Here is a 19555-nt window from a genome sequence, read left to right on the forward strand (position 1 = left end):
CAGCAGATAAGCTAGAGAGAGAGGAAGGTAATAGAGTTAATAGAGTGATCATGCCCAAAGATCTTACCATTCAATGGAGCCCATAGGGCACTCTTCCTCACGTTGAGCCCACAGTGAACTCTGTCTACTATCCTGAGCACACTTTCAGACGCTTTTTGTCTCCTATCTTCACACTCACATGACAGAGCAGCAAGACACAACTGGATGGTAGTGTACACTGCCATGAAATTAAAGACAACTGGTCTATCTTACTGATGAATTCAGAAAACTTTTTTCAGACAAGATTTCTAACCCTCCCCAAGCTATAAAAGAAAAATTGTCAATTTTTCAATATGGGCAGATCTGAGGTGTCTTCCCTCATTCACAAATAGCCCAAGTGTTACAATATCTAGAAATTGACACATAAAAAAATTGTAGCCTGCTGGGTGCTGGTGGCTCACGCCTGTAATCCTAGCTACCCAGGAGGCTGATATCTAAGGATTGTGGTTCAAGGCCAGCCCAGGCAGAAAAGTCCGTGAAACTCTTATCTCCAATAAACTACCAGAAAACCAGAAGTGGTGCTGTGGCTCAAGTGGTAGAGCACTAGCCTGGAGCTAAAGAGCTGAGGGACAGTGTCCAGGCCCAGAGTTCAAGCCCCATGACCGACAAAAAACAAGTAGTCTGAGATTTACACCAGTACAATTAAAACTGATCTTTCCAGAAATTCTTAGAATTCTGACTATAATGGATTTATATTTAATTTTTTTACCTCTCCCAAAAAAAGCGTGTGGGGGCGGGGGGGGGGGGGGATGTGCCAATCACCATAGCTCACCACAATTCTAGCTACTCAGGAGGCAAAAATCTAGAGGATCATGGTTTCAAGTCAGCCTGTGAAGAAAAGTCCATGAGACTCCATCTCCAGTTAATTAGCTAAAGGATGGATGGATAGATAGATAGATAGATAGATAGATAGATAGATAGATAGATAGATAGATAGATAGATAGATAGATAGATAGATAGATAGATAGATAGATAGATAATAAAAGCCGGACTGTAGGCATGGCCCATGGTAGAGCACCAGTATGAGCTCAAAAGGAAGTACAGTGAGCATAGGCCCCCATTTCAAGTCCCAGTACTGATGGGGTCAAGTGAGGGAGGGGAAGGAATGGGAGGGGGGAGAGTGAAAGCCCTCATTAGTTAATAACCACAAATCAAAAACTATTGTAAACTTGGGGCTGGGAAGGTGGCTTAGAGGTAGAGTGTTTGCCTAGCATGCATGAGGCTCTGGGTTCCATTCCTCAGTACCACATAAACAGAAAAGGCCAGAGGTGGCGCTGTGGCCCAACTCGTAGGTAGAGTGCTAGCCTTGAGCAAAAGCAGCTCAGGGACAGTGCCCAGGCCCTGAATTCCAGCCCCAGAACTGGAAAATTTAAATTAAAAAAAAAAAAAAGTATTGTAAACTTCCATTTGTATTGTAAATGCTGCAAAAATCCCAGGGTTTCAAACTAGTTTTATAGTATTTTTTTATTTGTCACAATGTTTTATACAATCTGAATTAAATGGAAATAAAGCTAAATCTAGTATTCCACAAATAGAAGCCAATAAAAATATACCGGATAAGAACTGAGTCAGAATATCCCTCAGTGCTCTCTAAGGCAAGAAAGTAAAGGAAGAGGATGAAAGAAAGGAAGGGAGATAATGGAAAATTAATTTTCCATAAGCTTGAGAGAACAATTCTAATGCAAAAAAAATTAATAAAGGTATGCAAATACTACATTCTAAAACTTAAAAGAAAAGGAATTCATACTGTACGAAAAGTGTGACCACATATTATGCATTGTAAGTATTCACCTCCAAAAAACAAGAAAAGAAGAAAGGATCTGCTAAGACTACACATCTGTCATCATTATAACAGTGAGCTGGTATTTGACACTTGGGAAGCTGACTTTTTTAGATTTCTGTTTATGTCCCGATTCTATTAGCATTACAAAAGTGAAAGAAGTCATAGAGCTAACCATATGTTGCCCTATCACCCCCATTATACAGGCCAATGATGTGGAACAAAACAAAAGAAGGTTTGTCAACCCTGAGCAGGGGCTGTCTTTCCCGGGCTTCTCAAGTAAGGCCACTGAGAGCAGCAACATTTTTCAAAGACTTAATAAGCAATAACGCCTATAAGCTCTTGTCAGGTAATCTTTCTCTGTCTCACACCATCAGTCCGGAGGCAGAGAGGGGAATAGAGTCCCCCACACATGCCACAGGCAGCCATAGCCCAGATGACACTTGCCTACTTCCTGTGGGGAAGCCAAGCGGCGCAGCCACACAGGAGCAGCAGCAGGAGGCAGCGGCGAAAGGAACGGTGTGAAAGGAGATGCAGAACCCTTTCTGCAATTTGGAAATTTATACCGTGTGGCAGCCTGGTGTCTCAGAAGAAGACAATTACTTTTATTTTTGCCTCCTACCGCCATCCCGACCTTTCCTGGCTGGTGAGTCACTAGGAGGCAAAAGAGAAAGTGTTCTGTTTGGTTTTTTTAGCTTTGAAACGGCAATACTCAAAACTGTGATTTTCAAAATCGTACACGACCCACCTAATTTTAGAGGTGTGCTTTTATTGTCTTCACTAGAAATACTATAACACAAAATAAAGTATCTATGTTTGGGAAATTGATATTGAAATATATATCTAATAGAAGTTATTTAATGTAAGTTGGATAGTATAGTTTATAGCCATTATACAAATACAAAAATAGAATAGTAAGTTAAAAAAAAAAAAAAAAGAAAACAAAACTGACTAGGAGCCAGATACCAGTGGCTCATGCCTGTAATCCCAGCTACCCAGCAGGCTGAGATCTGAGGATCACAGTTCAAAGCCAGCCTGGAAAGTCCATGAGTCTCATGTTTATAGTTAATTACAGAAAAAGCTGAGAGTGGCACTGTGGCTCAAGTGGTAGAGCTCTAGCCTTAAGCAAAAGGAGCTCAGGGACAGGACCCAGGCACAGAGTTGAAGCCCCAGGTCCAGCACAAAAAGAAAAATTAACTAGGGATACAATTCAGTGGTACAGCACCTGCCCACCAATCACAAGGTCCTAGATTTGATCCTCATCATTGCTGACTGAATGAGTGAACAATCTTTCTGAAATTAAAATATCCACCTTATTTTAAACAAAAGGTCTCTATTCTCAGTACAAAGAATTCAGCTACAAATAATGAAGAAAATCGATTTTTTTAAAAAAAATCACAATTAATGGCTAACAGAAGCATGTTAATTAATGCTGAGAGGTTCCTAAGTGGGTCTCCATTATATATTCTCACTGAATCTCTGCCACAGGTGAAAGACTCATGTCCACAGGGCCCCGGGGCAATCGGAAGACTCTGACTTAACAAGACTAGAGGAAAAATATCCATCAGAACATGACACAGATAGCAGAAGAGGTTCAGAGAGTAACCAGCCAGCTCCAAAGGAGGAAAGAACAGACAAAGCCTCATGGCACATGGCATTTTATTTAGACAACCTTTGAAGGATGGGCAGAATTTCAAAAATTAGAAGGTGCAAGATGAGTAGTGTTACAAAAAAGAAAAGATGGGGCTGGGAAGGTGGCTCAGTGGTAGAACGCTTGCCTTGCATGCCAGAGGCCCTGGGTTCGATTCCTCAGCACCACATAAGCAAAAAGAAAAAAAAAGCCGGAAGTGGCGCTGTGGCTCAAGTGGTAGAGCGCTAGCCTTGAGCTGAAAAGCTGAGGGACAGCGCCCAGGCCCAGAGTTCAAGCCACATGACCGGACCCAAAAAAAAAAAAACAAAAAAGAAAAGATGGTTTTTGTAGGTAGTATTTTCTGACCTTTGCTCCTAGAAGTCAATAGATGCATTTTATGAGAGAGAGAGAGAGAGAGAGAACAAACAGAACAGGAATCCAGGTAGGTAGATAGCTCCTACCTATAACTGCAGCTACCTAGGACAGAACAGTCCGTAGAGAAAAGGTTTGTGAGGCCTCATTTAACCAATAAGCTAGCATGGTGGCAATCCCAGCTGTGGGAGACACAGGTTATAGATCTGAGTCCTAAGCCAGCTTAGGCAAAGACCCAAAAAGAAAAAAAAAAAACTGTAGCTAAAAAACAACTAAAGCAAAAAGGACTGCAAGAAGCTGGACATCAGTGGTTCACCCCTGTAATCCTAGCTACTCAGGAGGCTGAAATCTGAAGTGATTGGTTCAAAGCCAGTCTGTGGACAAAAGTCTGTGGGGCTCTCCAATTAACCAACAATAGGCCAGAAATGGAGCTGTGGTTCAAGTGTGGCTGAATGCTATAGCTTTGAGCAAAAAGCTCAGGGATGGCACCAAAACCTTGAGTTCAAGGCCCAGGACCCACTCACATCAAAGGGGCTGGGGGCGGGGGGAATGCTAGAAGAGGTTCTCTCAAGTGGTAGAGTGTCTGGCAAGCACAAGGCCCTGAGTTAAAAACACCATTGCGGGGGGAGGGGGGAAGTCTGAAAAGCATGCTACCATATATAGTTAATGGTATAATATACTTATGAGTAGTATACCATACCACACTGGTATAAGATTCTAAAGCAATCCGGTCTGAAGTCACTGTTTTTCCTAAGGGTCTCAAAACCTATGTGACTACAGATCTCATTCGAAAGCAATTCCTTCAGTTCCTCAGACACTTTGAAAAGTACTGTCCAAGAAAAACTAGACAATAGACCAGTTGACCTGGGGTAGAGATTTGATACCTACTATAAAAGGCATCCAACACCACATTGAAAGACAAGAGTAGTTGAGCGTGGTGGTCAGCACATTTGTAAAACCAGAAGAGATGAAGCAGAAAGAGGAAGGAGATCATAAATCTGTGGCCAGCCAAGGCAGAACTCAAGTAATGGAATGGTTGCCTAGCAAATGCAAAGCTCTATGTTCAACACCCAATACTGAGGAAAAAAATATATAAAGGGTTGCTTATTATTTTAAACATGCCATTGATAACTGCCATTTATGACAAGCCTCCATAACAAATGCAGCATGCTAAATGATAAACTCCAATAGTCTAAGAGTATAGGTATTTCTTACTGTAACACCCTTTTACTTCATCTTACACGAAACAAGGAACGCATGAAGGAGAAGGGACACTACCAATCAGAGAGAGAGAATAATGGTACGTAGTTGTAAGCCAGGCAAGATCAGCTACTGAGGCAGAGGCAGGTAGCAAATGCACAGGCACAGCCTCACCTTTCTTTCCCTCCTCCCTGAGCCTACTCCTCATCTCTGAAGCCTACAGACCATCCAGATGGAATGAAATGCTAAAGCTGCCGCTTTGTTGGCATACTCTTTCATGAGGCCTAAGCATTACATAGTATTTAAAAATCAACAACTCTGACTAAACTCTGAAAATTTCACGAGTCCTGTGTGCTTCCTAAAGGAACTGCGTATGTACTGCTTCCTTATTCATCCATCTCAGGTGCCCACACAATTAGAATAAATTACCTGTGGTTGGAACTGGGGAACAGGTGGCCCTTGCATTCCTTGTGATTTCTCATCCATGGTCTGCAGCAACAGTAACTTTGGAACTCTGCAAAAAAAAAAAACAGTCAAAACTTAAAAAAAAACAAAAAAAAAAAAAAAACCCACAATGATTACTGAGTCAAGTCAGTCATATGCCCAAAACATGATTTGGTAAAGCCAAGCTCTAGTTAGCTCCCACAGGCATGCACTGCCTCCACCATGTCCCCTTATCCAAAGCAGCAGCACGTGCCGTCATACAGATCCGCCGGTTCCCCTTCATCCTGTGCCTCATGAAAACATCAGGCTCGAATCTCCATAATCAAGCTAACTATCTAAGCTTCCAAAGTGCACCACTCCTTCATATCCTAAAAATATTAGTCCTCTTTAGTACTTCTACTCATTTATTCTAATTAATGCTTACTATAAGTTCTAAGTTTAAAGTTATAAGGCTAACCCTTATGAGACTATTTGGTCTTCTCTGTGCAACTGTAAGACATTCATTCATTAATTTGACAAACATATGCTGAAAAGCAACAATATGCCAGGAACCTCACGAAAATCTGAGTCAAAATTTAAGGTCCCTTTAAAAAAAACTGATAAAGACATCTTTCCCTCATACCCTTTAAAGCCAACAAAATGTTCAGGACATAGGTAACTGGTATTCCCAGCCCCTTCACCTATCCTGTGACTTGTCTTTTTAAGACCTTACAAATGGTATCTTTGATGAATTAATGAACAGAAATTCTAATTTTCTAATTTTTATTTTATTGTTATTGTAAAGGTAATATAGAGGGGTTACAGTCATGTAAGGCAAGTAATGAGGTAATTTCTTTTTCTTTGGGGGGGGGGGGAGGGGGGAGGTCCGGTCGTGGGGCCTGAACTCTGGGCCTGGGCGCTGTCCCTCAGCTCTTCAGCTCAAGGCTAGCGCTCTACTACTTGAGCCACAGCACCACTTCCGGCTTTTTTCTTTTTTCTTATGTGGTGCTGAAGAATGGAACCCAGGGCCTCATGCATGCAAGGCAAGCGCTCTACCACTGAGCCACCTTCCCACCAGGTAATTTCTTTTTTAACAGTGTCATCTCTTCCCTTGTTTTCTCCCACTTTTTTCTCCTGTCCGCCCCTCACGAGTTGTATGGTTCATTTTCAACACAGTGTGCATCTGTTCACCCTTTCTACTACCATAGCTGTTCTCCCGCTGCCCCCTTTCCTTCTCCAAAACAGACAAACACATATAAGACAAGTACAGAAAACAAAAATAGTGATAAAAGGGGAAAAGGGCAAAATAACAGAAACCTCTTGTTTCCATCTCTTGGCGTTTAAAGTCATCAAAGTAATCAATCTATGATAAACACTTTGGACACTATAAATTGTTTCCCTACTGTAAGCTCTCATGATATTTTATTGTATCAACTTTATTGTTTAACCTGTCATATTTAGATGTACAATCCACTTGGAATTCAGTTTTTGTAGAACACAAAACCAGTATTTATTTTTCCCTATGACAACCCAACTGATCTCCAGCCATATATTACAAGTGTGTGTACACACACAGCCAACTGATACAGGGCAAAGATGACACCAGCAGCACAGTGTGGCAAAGTATACCAGCACATACAGGGGCACACATGCGTGTGTGCGCAATTACCCAGTTGATTGATATCAGGGAACTAATGATGGGTTTTAAGCAGCCTAGAGAGAATGTATAACTGCTTTTGAAAGAGAATTTAACAAGAAGGCATAGTAGAGGAAATTCAAGCATAGCACAAAGCCAGTCAACAGGCTACTGAGACCATCTAGGGAAGAGACAGTAAAGGCCAGCCAGCAGCAAGGTCCTACTCTTCCTTACAACTGACCAGACCCTTCCCGAGGCCTTCCATGACTTCATATCCTCAGGGCTTTTCTCCTACAGCACAGCCATGCTTTCTAAGTTTCTTCTATCTAGCTTACACATGTGTGTCCTGAGACTTAATTTTTTTGGGGGGAGGGGGGCCCGCAGGGGAGTAAATCTACACTTTCTCCTCAGATCAACCTATCAGTTCCATGGCTTTGAATACTACCCAAATACATTATGTGACATCTTCATCTGAGCTACAAAGCCTGTACCTAAATGCCAGCCTGGCATTTCCTCCTGGTCCAGACAGAGCTAAAGGTTAGCAGCAAGGTGGACTCTCACGCTGTACCAATGAACCTCTCTGGAACAATCCAATCATCTGTCTCACCCACTAGTAGGTCTTTACTCATCCATGGTTTTGTAGCATTATACACTGATCATCTAGAAAATTTTTAGTTCACTGAATTAACTCAGATCTTATTAATATTATCATGTCCTTATTCTGTATTTTAAAAATCATATCCTTTAATAACTATCACCATTAATTTCATCATGGTCACAAAGATGAATACAAGGTTCCTAAAAACTCTAATTTTCACCTTAAAAGTTAAAACTTTACCACTGGTACAAATAACTTTTTTTTTCTTTAAAACTGATTTCAAGAAAATATGTGCAAATAGGGCCATATATAATGAAGTATATTAACATGAACTCCAAGAATTGAAGACAAGAGGTTCTTATTATGTGCTATATGCAGTTATTTCTTTTTTGTTTACCATTTCAGTTCTCTGTACCCTTTGTCTTGTATATAAGTTTACCCGATCCACAGAAGGGAAAGGGAATCATAGAAACAGCAGGACAAAAGATGATCTAATGCAACATTGATACTCACTAGACACTATGTTGGAAATGAACTATACAACTTGAAGCGGGAGGGGATGAGGGAGGGGGTAACAGTGTTTAAAAAGAAATGTACTTATTACCTTATTTATCACCTTTATAATAGATATATTTAAAAAAGAAAAAGAAAATATGTGCAAAAACTTCTCTGAAAAAACACAATTTATCTGTTGCTCTTTCAAAAAAAATATACTAGGAAAACAGCAGCTATTCCACTTTCTCTCCAAACTGTATAAATGCTGTTCCTTGTGAGAACTTTGATTTACTATAGTAGTGCTTTAAAAGTGCCTCTCAATTCACACATCATTAGAAGGCATGTATTTGACAACTGAGATTTAGTAAGAATGTTTCTCTCAAGGCTGGGAAGGTGGCTCAGTGGTACAATGCTTGCCTTGCATGCATGAGGCCCTGGGTTCAATCCCTCAGCACCACAGAAGCAGAAAAAACCAGAAGTGGTGCTATGTCTCAAGTGGTAGAGCGCTCACCTTGAGCCGAAGAGCTGAGGGACAGCGCCTAGGCCTAGAGTTCAGGCCCCACAACCGACCCAAAAGAAAAAGAAAAAAGAAAAAAAAAAGAATGTTTCTCTCACATTGGCCTTGCCAGGGCCTTTTTGTTTTGTTTTGTTTTGTTTTGTCAGTGCTAGAGATGGAGCCAGGGACTCCTGTATGCCAGGCAAGTAGTGTTCCATGAGATAGAGCCTCACCCAGAGACAGCATTAAGTGACACTGCACCTTTTTCCCCCCATTATCACTGCCTAACAGGTAAAGAGTACAAAGCCTCATTCAGTTTGGTGCCATTGCACTGATTTAAAGCCAAGTAGCTTTGCTAAAACTGTCTTAATGTTGACATAAAAATCATTTTTATCATGAAGATCACATAAAAAGGTCTCAAGGAAGCCCACTCACTGGCCCATAATCCTACCTACTCAGGAAGCTAGAATCAGAGGATCTCTGTTTGAGGCCAGCCCAGGTAGAAAAGTCTTTGAGACTCCATCTCCAATTAAATGGGGGGGGGGGGGGAGAGGAACTGTTTTTAAAAAATAACCCTACTCTCACCTCTTCCCAAGAAGCCTGCACACCACACTGTGAGAAGAGATGGTATAGTCTAAATGTTTCCTTGTGATCTAAATCAATGTATTCTAAATCTAAAATGCATCCTTCATTTTTACCTTACCTCTTTGCTGCCCATGTGCAACCACTGGTAAGTGCCACTTGCTCTTTTTCTAAAGTCTATCTCTCCATTTGTCTCTTTCTCCATTGCTACAAATAGTACTTTATAACAAGGTATTATGTCTCCACCTGGGACTATAATAGTACTATTTGGTCTCTCTCTTACCATACTCTCCACATTGGTATTTTTTAAAATATATCAAATCATGACACTCTAGTGGTTCTTAGGATAAAATCTGAGTTCTTTCCAAACACTGAGAGGCTGTGTCTGCCTCTCCCACATTAGCTCAGCACAGCCCTCTCTCCAGTGACCTGGTGTGGACTGATATGCCCTACTGCTCCTGAAACCTACTAGAAAAGCCTTCTGACATCGGGACCTCTTCATCTGCTATCCTGTATCCCCAGAGTCCCTAAACAGAAGATCAAATGCAGGCCTTCCCTAACCACTGCTCCACAGTGCCTCTCTCCTCAGCTTATTTATCTTTGATAGCCTTGCTGTCCATTTCTGCCCAGCAATTACAACAATGTGCATTTGTCTCATTTGCTGCATGTCATCCTGACCCCTGCCCCACTGCTCAGCAATTACCTAGCTAGAATAAGCACTTGATGAACACCTGGGGTATGCATGAAAAGTGAACAGAAATAGGGAATGAAGGACAAACTGTGGGCTGTTTATTGGAGTATCATTATGCTCAGGACTGGTGGCTGGCTAGATATGGTTGGTGACAGAAAAAAGAAATCTGCTTCCAAGGTTTTACCTAGGGAGAAGGAAAGCAACTTAAAAACAGGGCGGCTTTGGGGAAGAACAACATACAGGATGGAGGAATGATACAAGAAAACTTAACTGGAAATCACTAGAACACACACACTCATAAAAGCTCCTATAACAGCCCAAATTTGCCAAGTAGAATCCCTAGTGAGTGGAGCTCACTATATTGTCTATATATTCTCAAACCATTTGTTGTTTATGAGCTAAAACTGGAAACAGTTCTATTAAGCACATTATAGTCCCCATATCTTTCAAACCCTACAAATGTTCTCAGTACAAATTAAAGTAAAACAATCTCCTATTTTTGTGTTCAACAATGTAATTAACCCGAACTGGGAACAGACACAAAAACTACCTCAATGACAAGACCTTTTAGTTCTGAGAACTCAGGTCTACCAGTGAGCTGATTTTTAAGGACTGAGACAATTCAAATAAAATTATTCAACAAAACACATTAAGTAAATATAATTGTCATTGACACTGTATTAGATAACCAGCATAATTTGAATACTGAAACATTATAGTGCTTTTTCCTAAATGAAAATAAATTCCTTAGTTCCCACATATTTTTTTTTGTTTTTTTTTTTTTGTCAGTCGTGGGGCTTGAACTCTATTTCCCACATTTAATTCATTTATTAAATTCTTTAAATTAGCACTCTTCATGAATGGAATAATATTTGAATGGAACAGCTCCAATTAATGAAAATAAGTTTTATTCTACATTTATACATATTCTCAGTGAATTTCGTCTTTAAAAAATTAGTATTTTGTAGCAATTGACCTAAAATAAACCAATTACAAATCTCAAAACATCAACCTGATTCTTGACAAATTATAAAATATAGATGAAAAACTAATACAGTAAATTTTAAAACCAAGCTTTAAAACATTCTGGATAAAAATCATTAGTGAACAGTTCTTGAGAACTTTTGTCAGAAAAAAATTTTAACTAAATGCTTCAAAATTATAATAAAGAATATTAAGTTAAAGAAAACCATTCCCTTAATTCTTCGACAAAATTTATTTAACAGCCAGGCAATGGTGGCTCACGCCTAACTACTCAGGAGGCTGAGATCTAAAGATCATGGTTCAAAGCCAGCCTGTGAAGGAAAGTCCATGAGACCCTTATCTCCAATTAACCAACAAAAAGCCAGAAGTGGAGCTGTGGTTCAAATGGTAGAGCACACTATCCCTGAACACAAAAGCTTAGGGCTGGTATCTAACCAAGTCCTGAGTTTAAGCCCCAGGGACTGGTACCAAAAATAAAATAAAATAATAATAGCAATGAATGAAGATATAAAAGCTAGTCAAGTCAATCCCATACTTCAAATTCAACTTTTAACGTAAAACTCAGAGAAAATCTAATTTAACCAAAATAGACACCCATATATTCTACTCATTAAAAATTCTACCTCTTTATGTTTTTAAGTATGTTTATCATACTCCCCTGTTTCTTCGTGTAGTAGGAAATCTTAAATATGAAACCATGAAAATGAATTTGAAGATAGATTTCACATAAACAGCTTCAGGCAGACTCTTTTCTTCACAATTTCAAAGGGTTGAAGTACACTAGTCCAAATTTAATAGTTTCCTTTTCTTGAAATAAATTTTCCCTTCAATCTTCAAAGCTACTCATAAAATCATCAGTATTCTTTCAAGATATGTAACATTAAATATCCTTCAAGAATATAATAAGGCATGTTTTTTTTAACAGGACCATGTAACTTTTAAAGAACAAAATTGAAAGAGGAGCAACCATACTAGAGTAGCAACACTTTTCCCATCCAGAACAAAGTCTAATAGCTGTATGTATGCATACGTGACACATGAAACACGAGCAGACATAATGGAAATTTTAAGGCAACTGATACTTGGCAGAGTCTGAATACTTGGGTCCAGAATCAAATATTTTTCTTGGCCCTAAATCACTATTCAACAGGAATATTCCTGACTTCACCCTCCCATCTGCACTTAACTGACTGCGTCATTCAGTATTTCCCATAATCAAGCAAGTGACATGTCTGTATCACACAGTGCAAGGAAAAGTAAATGCTTAGATTCAACAGCTCCTTTTTATGCTTCTGCTATAATGGATGAATAGATCTTTGAAAAGAATGATGGAATGTTTCTGGAGCATTCCATCTCAATATCTACAGTTAAAAACACGAGTTTCCCATCAAACTTGGTTTGTACTACATTCTCTACATAAAGGAAGTGGTGCTCTTTGGAGAAATGGGTGGCTCCAAGGCGCAGGATAGGAAAGTACAAGCTGAGACTGAACCATCCTGAGTCCGAAAACCAAGTTGTACTCAAAGAACAATGGAAACATGTAAAAAGTCTGTAAAAGCCAGCTTTGCTTTGAACAATTTGTGAGTACCAGGGTATGGTACACGAAATAAAGCAAGAATCCATAACCCATATGTCTGTAAAGCCATAAATTAGTAAGCATGGGAAAGGAGGGTCAATTACAAAAAGAACACTGCACATAGCAAACAGTTGTCTAATAGTTCCAATACAAACATATTAAAGATAGCTTAATACATTAAATATATTCTAATATATGAACATTAAGTTAAAAACAGCACTTTGCATACAAAATGTATAAAATTATCTTTATTCTGTATATGTGTATAGGTAAGACAAAGGATATAGCCAACCTTTGCTTTCATGATGACAGTATGGTCTTTTAGAACAAACCTCTGCACGCGCGCGTGCGTGCGTGCGTGCGTGTGTGTGTGTGTGTGTGTGTTCATTTGAATGCAGCATTAAGTGAATGAACTTGTAGAACATTAAAAAAGCAAGGTATGTGGGATGAAGGAAAGGCAGAGAAGTGAGTCTAGCACTACACTGCTTTTTCACTGAGTGTTGTGTTGATAGTCAAGGGGGAGAGTAGGTGCTGGAAGGTAATTCAACAATTCATTCGTCCTCTTGGAATAGAGAAACAAAAAATATAGTCCAGGGCTCAACAAAGGCCATCCTCCAGGATATGAGGTGAGACCCTGAAAGCCTGACCCCTAGATGTCAGCACTGACTCAGATCCTAAAAGCAGACTAGAGTGATTCCAGGTGGTTACTGCCCCCAGACATCCGGCAGAAACCAACGAAATACTCTCTGGAGAAGATCACTTCTATAAACAATTTCCTACATATAATATTCAACACAGAATAAACATAACCAAGCGCTCAAACAAACAAGACCCCATGAAGAAAAGCTGGCACAATACACAGAGCAAAATGATCTCAGACAGAACACTCAAGAGGGACACAGGAAGGAGTATTTTTTTTAAAAAAGTAGAACATGGGAATAGGGAAATTTTAAGTATTATCTACATGGAACAGTATAAGTGAGTTGCTATAGAATTTAAAATCTTACTAGAACTGAAATATCAGAAAATTGATCGATAAAGGGAGATGAGTGGAGGCAGAATCCTTCATTTCTATTTACAGTCATGAAATACCCCCAGACTCCAAATTCCACCAGCCCACACAATCACCCCACTAACTTTATGGTCAGGCCCTCCCCTGATCCCTGACCAGTGTTAATGAGCCCTGTGTCTCTGGAGTTTTGTCTTCCCAAAATTGCAGAGTTGAAGACTACCGCACACAGCTCCTTCACGTAGCATGATACATTTAAGATTTGTCTACATTGCTCCAAACACTTTGTTCACTTTTATCCTTCTTTTTGCCAGTACCAAGGTTTGAACTCAGGACTGACACTTGCTCAGCATTTTGCTCTCGCACACAACTGGCACTGTCTACCATTTGAGCCACATACCTCTCTCCCTAGTCGATGGGAGGTAGAGTCTTATGGACTTCTCTGGTCTGGCTTCAAAGCTTGATCACCACATCCCAAGTCTCCTGAGAGTCTAGGGTGGCACTGAGTCACTGCCACCAGTCAGCTGTTGAGTAATAAACCAGTGAAGGGATGGATGTACCAGTTTATTTATTCACCTTTCAACTGAAGAGCAACTGAATTGCTTCCACTTTGAAGGAATTAGGAAGTAAGCCTCTCCAAACACTTGCATACAGGTTCACTTGGATAAATATATAGGAATGAGACTGCTGGGTAGTACTAGCTTTATTAAGTTAAAAATGCCTATATAAAGCAGAAGCTCGTTATCTGATATGACAAGAAATAGGACAGGAAATAAAGCACACGTGACTGCCCTGTGGCATCACAACTTCCTATGGACGCCATGCCTGTCTACTGGATCTGCATTCCTGCCAATTCATCAAGTAATAAAGAGATAAATTTTTAATTTTACAAATGATAAATTCTGATTTTGTGGATAAGTAGACACTACCTTCACCAGAAATTAGCATGAATTTAAAATAAGTTAATTAGCAGCTGAATGGTGGCAATACAGTATTTTCATTGAAAATTAAGCTTGAAGATACTTATAAAGCCTGACTATAAAATATTAAGCAATCAATAGCCATAAATACTTTCAAACAGTAGGACACAAACACAACTTACTCTATGAATATGTGTGTGTGTGTGTGTGTGTGTGTGTGTGTGTGTGTGTGTGTGTGTGTGTGTGTGTGTGTGTGTGTGTGTGTGTGTGTGTGTGTGTGTGTGTGTGTGTGTGTGTGTGTGTGTGTGTGTGTGTGTGTGTGTGTGTGTGTGTGTGTGTGTGTGTGTGTTTAAAATGTTAAGTTTTTTGATACAGGATAATTTATGCCCAACTTTTTTCAAGGCACTGAAGTAAGGAAAAAGTTCATAGCACTTGGCAAGCATCCTTTCTTTGAACTAAATCTTTAGAGCTGTTGCTGTACTTCAGACATGTTCTCTGAAACATTTGATCATTTCCCGTTAGGGCAACCCACTGAGAAAGGACTCTAAATTAAAATGCAGACTAAGTGTCCACAAAAAAACCAAAAGTAACCCAATTAAGGTTGAGATAATCAGGACTAATGTTTTTATTATGGTTCTTGCTGACACCTGCTGGCTCAAATTTACCTTCTTCCCTGACAGACATCAATTCTGTGAGAGTCTTATACAAAGGCATATAGTACATAAAACAGAATCGCAGCTCAAATCTCAATGAATTTACCTAAGACTAACACCTGTCTCTTACCCGTGGTTTTAAGTCTTTTTAGTTATGAAAATTAATTCTGAAACTAAAGTTATTTTTTTAGCTACAAAAGCCAACAGATCATGTTACCAGACCTTAAAACTGGGGGGGAAAAAAAGTGGAAAAATATTAAGCAGGATGATTTCATTGGCTTGAGCAAACTCCAAATCCTATCCAGGTAAACTGCAAAATAAGATTATGTGTGTCCTTACTAAAACCTCCGAATATCCATCCTTCCATCCTTCAATCCATCCTTCCTTCCTTCTTTCCTTCCTTCCTTCTTTCCTTGCATCATCCACACTCCCATCCCCAATTACTGAACAGCTGTGAAGCAGAACATAACTCTTCTTATCAGTTGAAAAACAAACACTTAAAAATACAATCACAACACACTGTGCAAGGCAGTGAGTGGGCTGGGTCTCCTTCAGCTCGACTCTTCCTGTCCAGACGCACCACTGTGGCTCAAAGTGAGGAACAAACTGCACTTGAGTCTGGCCTCACCAATAAGGCTGCACTGGAACACGGACAAAGTAACTTGTGCTCAGCATGAGTCTACTTTACTAAGAACAGGGAGAAAAAAAAGCACGGTGCTCCATCAAGGACACCTACCAATGATGAAGTAGATGGAGTCTTCCTGCTAACATCTATTATATGCTATTACATTTTAAAACAGAAAGAACATTGGAGGGAATAGATACATCTTCTCTAGGCACTGACTCCTCTTCTATACATCCCCCTCTCCTTTTTCAAAACAGATCTACAGTCACCCATTAATTTTAAATCCACATGAAAATTGGTTTCTTCCCCAAATTGCAATGTTTAGATATTATCTATAAATATCTTGAGTCTAATTTTCTTTGCCAGTATTAGAGCTGAAGACTCAGAGACTCACACTCTTGCTTGGCTTTTTCGCTCAAAGTCGGTACTCTACCACTTGAGCCATGCCTCCAAGTTAACTTTTGCTGGTTAACTTCAGATAAGAGTCTCTGAGATCTATCTGCACAACACAAACTCAAACCTCAATTCTTAAATCTCAGCCTCCTAAGCAGCTAACCTTATTGGCTTGAGCTACCAGCACCCACAAATATATTGATTTAAGCTACTGACTTTTTAAAAAAGAAATCAAGCACCTCAACATTTGCCAGCTTAAGAAGGATGACAAATTATACTAGAGCCAAAAACAGTATTATGACATGTTTTTATGTTTAGAGTTTGCTACTATACCATCAAAATGCAAAGACTACAACTCCTTCTTAAAAATTATCTATGAACTTAAAAAATTAACACAAGGAAGGACAAAAGGATAGCACAGAAAGTCCGGCTGCAGCCCAACTCTCAGCCCCATGTCAAAATCACAGCTCCTTTCCTGCATAGTTGTTATTAGGAAGCCCAGTGTGTTCTTTTATCATCTCCATGGTTTCTGCCCCGATTCCTGCCCTGGGTCTTTCCTGAGGAGAAGGGATTCCATACACATGACTTGGCTTGCTGCTCACAGGCCCAGCTAATCATCTGGAGTTTGTCCTGCAGCATCCTGGGACTCACTGGGTCAGAAAAGAAATCTCTGTAACGTCTCTGGTCACGGCAGCAATGTCCTCACAGAGAGAAGTTCTTACCTCTCCTAGCTATGAAAGTGGCAGGTAGAAGCAAATCCATGTAAGTAAGCAAACCAGCTCTTTTCTTTTAAAAGATGAGAGGTCTTTATTTTCTTCATTGCACAAAATGTATTTTCCAAAAATAAATAAACCTTTAGTGTACCTGGTACTACAGGAAGATGATTCCAAGTAGCAGGCTTGAGAAACTCAGCCCTTCAGAGGGCTCATGAACTCTAATTGTGTATCTTCACCATATATGTGAGAAGGGCACATGAACTGTAATACTGTATCTTCATGATGAATCTAAAGGCATGCAATAGATCATTTCCTCAAAAAGGCTTAACTATGTGACCCTCAATTGAACCTCCGTCGACTTTAATAAACACATTCCAATCACAAAGTGGAAAAGAACAGTTATAAATGCCACGTAAGAATTCATGAAAACTTCCTCTTAAATATTTTATTCTAAAAGCATTTGTACTTCAAATATGCCAGTTCTAGCCTTAAAAAAGAGAAATGGCAGGAAAACTTTTTCCCAACAAATTCATTGCTTCTATTTTTTTCTCTTGTCTCTTTAGACATTTTGAACAGCAGAGTTCTGGAAGGAACGCCATGGCCCAGTCCTTGCAGTGGCAGAAAGAACCTGGAGGCCAACCACCACCTGCCCGGAGAGGCTGTGCTCATGGCAGGACACAGGTGCTACAGTCATCAGTTTCCAACCCAAAAATAACACCTTCCCAGTAATGAGTTTCCACTCCTTGGTTTCAGACAACTCACCAGCTGATTGACAGGGGATTGTGAAGTGAAGACAGCCCGAAACAATGCTCCAGCCCTCCTTGTGAACAAAGACTGGGTCACATTGTTTCTCATAGTCCTGACAACACCCACGACAGTCTTAAAACTTTAATATGATGGTTGATGCCTGTGAACATTCAGAGCCTAAGCTAGTGGAACTAATGTGGAACTCTAGTGTTGCCGTGCCTACGTCTGAGTTATTTCTGGTTTGGAAATAGACGTGGCTAAAGTACCTCTGACTTTTTAGGTACGGCCAAAAAGAGTCAGCAGACTAGATGCCCTAAGGTGAATGGTTGTAATAAACTGTCCTCAGACATGAAACTTTAGCTTGATGCTAAATCCATACTACAGTGTTCTTTGTGATTGTCCCAGAGTTTATTAAAAGCCTTTGCTGAAGGAAGGGCACACCGTTCTTGTGGCTTGGAACCAGTTTGTCTCAAAACAACCTGGATCTCAGCTTGACTGTGACAGTTATGTGTTTCCAATGCATGGATCTGTATGCGAAGACACAGCTGCCACTGGCACTGCCTCTCAACACCCACACATCTCTGCTGCACAATTTAGAGGGTGGATAAATGGGGGGGATGGTAAATGGGGGTAAATAGCCTCTAAGTCACCTATGCATCCTGTTACACTACCAACAAGATGAAGTTCCAGAAAGGGAAGAAGATGGGGTCTGAAAAGCTACTTAATAAGTCAAGAAAGGCCAATATGAGAGCTCTTCATTAAGCTACAGCCAATTCCTTAGAATATTAGGAATAATTAGTTCTATACAAAGAATTCTATCATTATAGTTTAAAATCTAAAGCAAGAAAAATCCGACTCTTCTTTAAAACAGCCACATGATAAATAAATATTTTAAATTTCTGAGATATCATCACATGATCTTTTGCCAGTTCTACTCTGTAGTGGTAAAGCAACCATACATGATAAGAAACAGGAATCAGGGGCTGGGAAGGTGGCTCAGTGGTAGAGTGATTGCTTTGCATGCATGAGGCCCTGGGTTTGATTTCTCAGCACCACATAAGCAGAAAAAGCTGGAAGTGGGGCTGAGGCTCAAGTGGTAGAGCGCTCGCCTTGAGCTGAAAAGCTGAGGGACAGCGCCCAGGCCCAGAGTTCAGCCCCCACGACCGACAAAAAAAAAAAAAAGAAAGAAAGAAACAGGAATCATATCTGCCAATAAAACTTTACTTACAAAAGCAGGCTAGTTTTGCAAATGAAATAAGTGAGTTTTAATTAATGAATTTTAAGCAATAAATTTTCTGTCTACAAGACAGAAAATACCAACCTATTCAATTTATCTAAGAAAAATGCAATATTTACAACCTTCTGACTATAACTTTTGATATGAGCTGTGGAATAAAATTCTGCTGAAACCTACTCATTTAGGTTCTTAAATGCTCCTTACCACAACATATACAAAAGCAATCCTGTCCCACTACAAAATCCACAAATTAGGAAATGTTATACAATAAAAGCAAATCTATTTTATGTATTGCACATCCTAAGTAACATTCTCTACCTAGAATCTTACGGGTCACAACAACAACATAAATAAAAAAAAAAAAATCTCCAGAGAGAACAACATAAGTCTAACACTTCAAGTAATCTAAGACGCCAAAGACAGAAGCTGCTAAAAGATGAAAAGCAAAGAAGAGATTTTAGCAGGCTCACTGGGGACAGGAGCACAGGGATGGGTATAAATAAACACCCTAGGCATTTGGCGAAGACCCCGGAACCTCCACTCAGTCAAGGTGCAAGATATTTCTCACCAGAAAAAAAAAGTCGATCCTCTGCACCTGGTAACACCACCTACAGCCTCTAAAGATTCCATGTACAACGTGTGGTATGCAATGAAGGGGGGCTCCGGAGGGGTTACTTATTTATTTTCCTACATTTAGGGGTTGGAACCTGGAGTATCACACTTGCTAGACTGGACACTACAATTTGAGCCAT

The 19555-nt window shown here is 39.9% G+C and overlaps 1 protein-coding gene across 5 annotated transcripts in view; it reads right to left on the reverse strand.

Moving 5' to 3' along the window:
* Nek7 (NIMA related kinase 7) overlaps nt 1-19555 on the reverse strand; it is a 124995-nt gene that overhangs the window by 67554 nt on the left and 37886 nt on the right. For all 5 annotated transcript variants that reach the window (XM_070041883.1, XM_070041884.1, XM_070041885.1 and 2 more), the window contains exon 2: nt 5452-5536. In XM_070041883.1, coding sequence (XP_069897984.1) covers nt 5452-5508 — 57 coding nt within the window. In that variant the 5' untranslated portion in view covers nt 5509-5536. The remainder of the gene's footprint in view (nt 1-5451; nt 5537-19555) is intronic.

The sequence above is a fragment of the Dipodomys merriami genome, unplaced genomic scaffold (assembly GCF_024711535.1).
Source record: "Dipodomys merriami isolate MVZ:Mamm:240054 unplaced genomic scaffold, mDipMer1.0.p SCAF_31, whole genome shotgun sequence".
Classification (NCBI taxonomy): Eukaryota; Metazoa; Chordata; class Mammalia; order Rodentia; family Heteromyidae; genus Dipodomys; species Dipodomys merriami.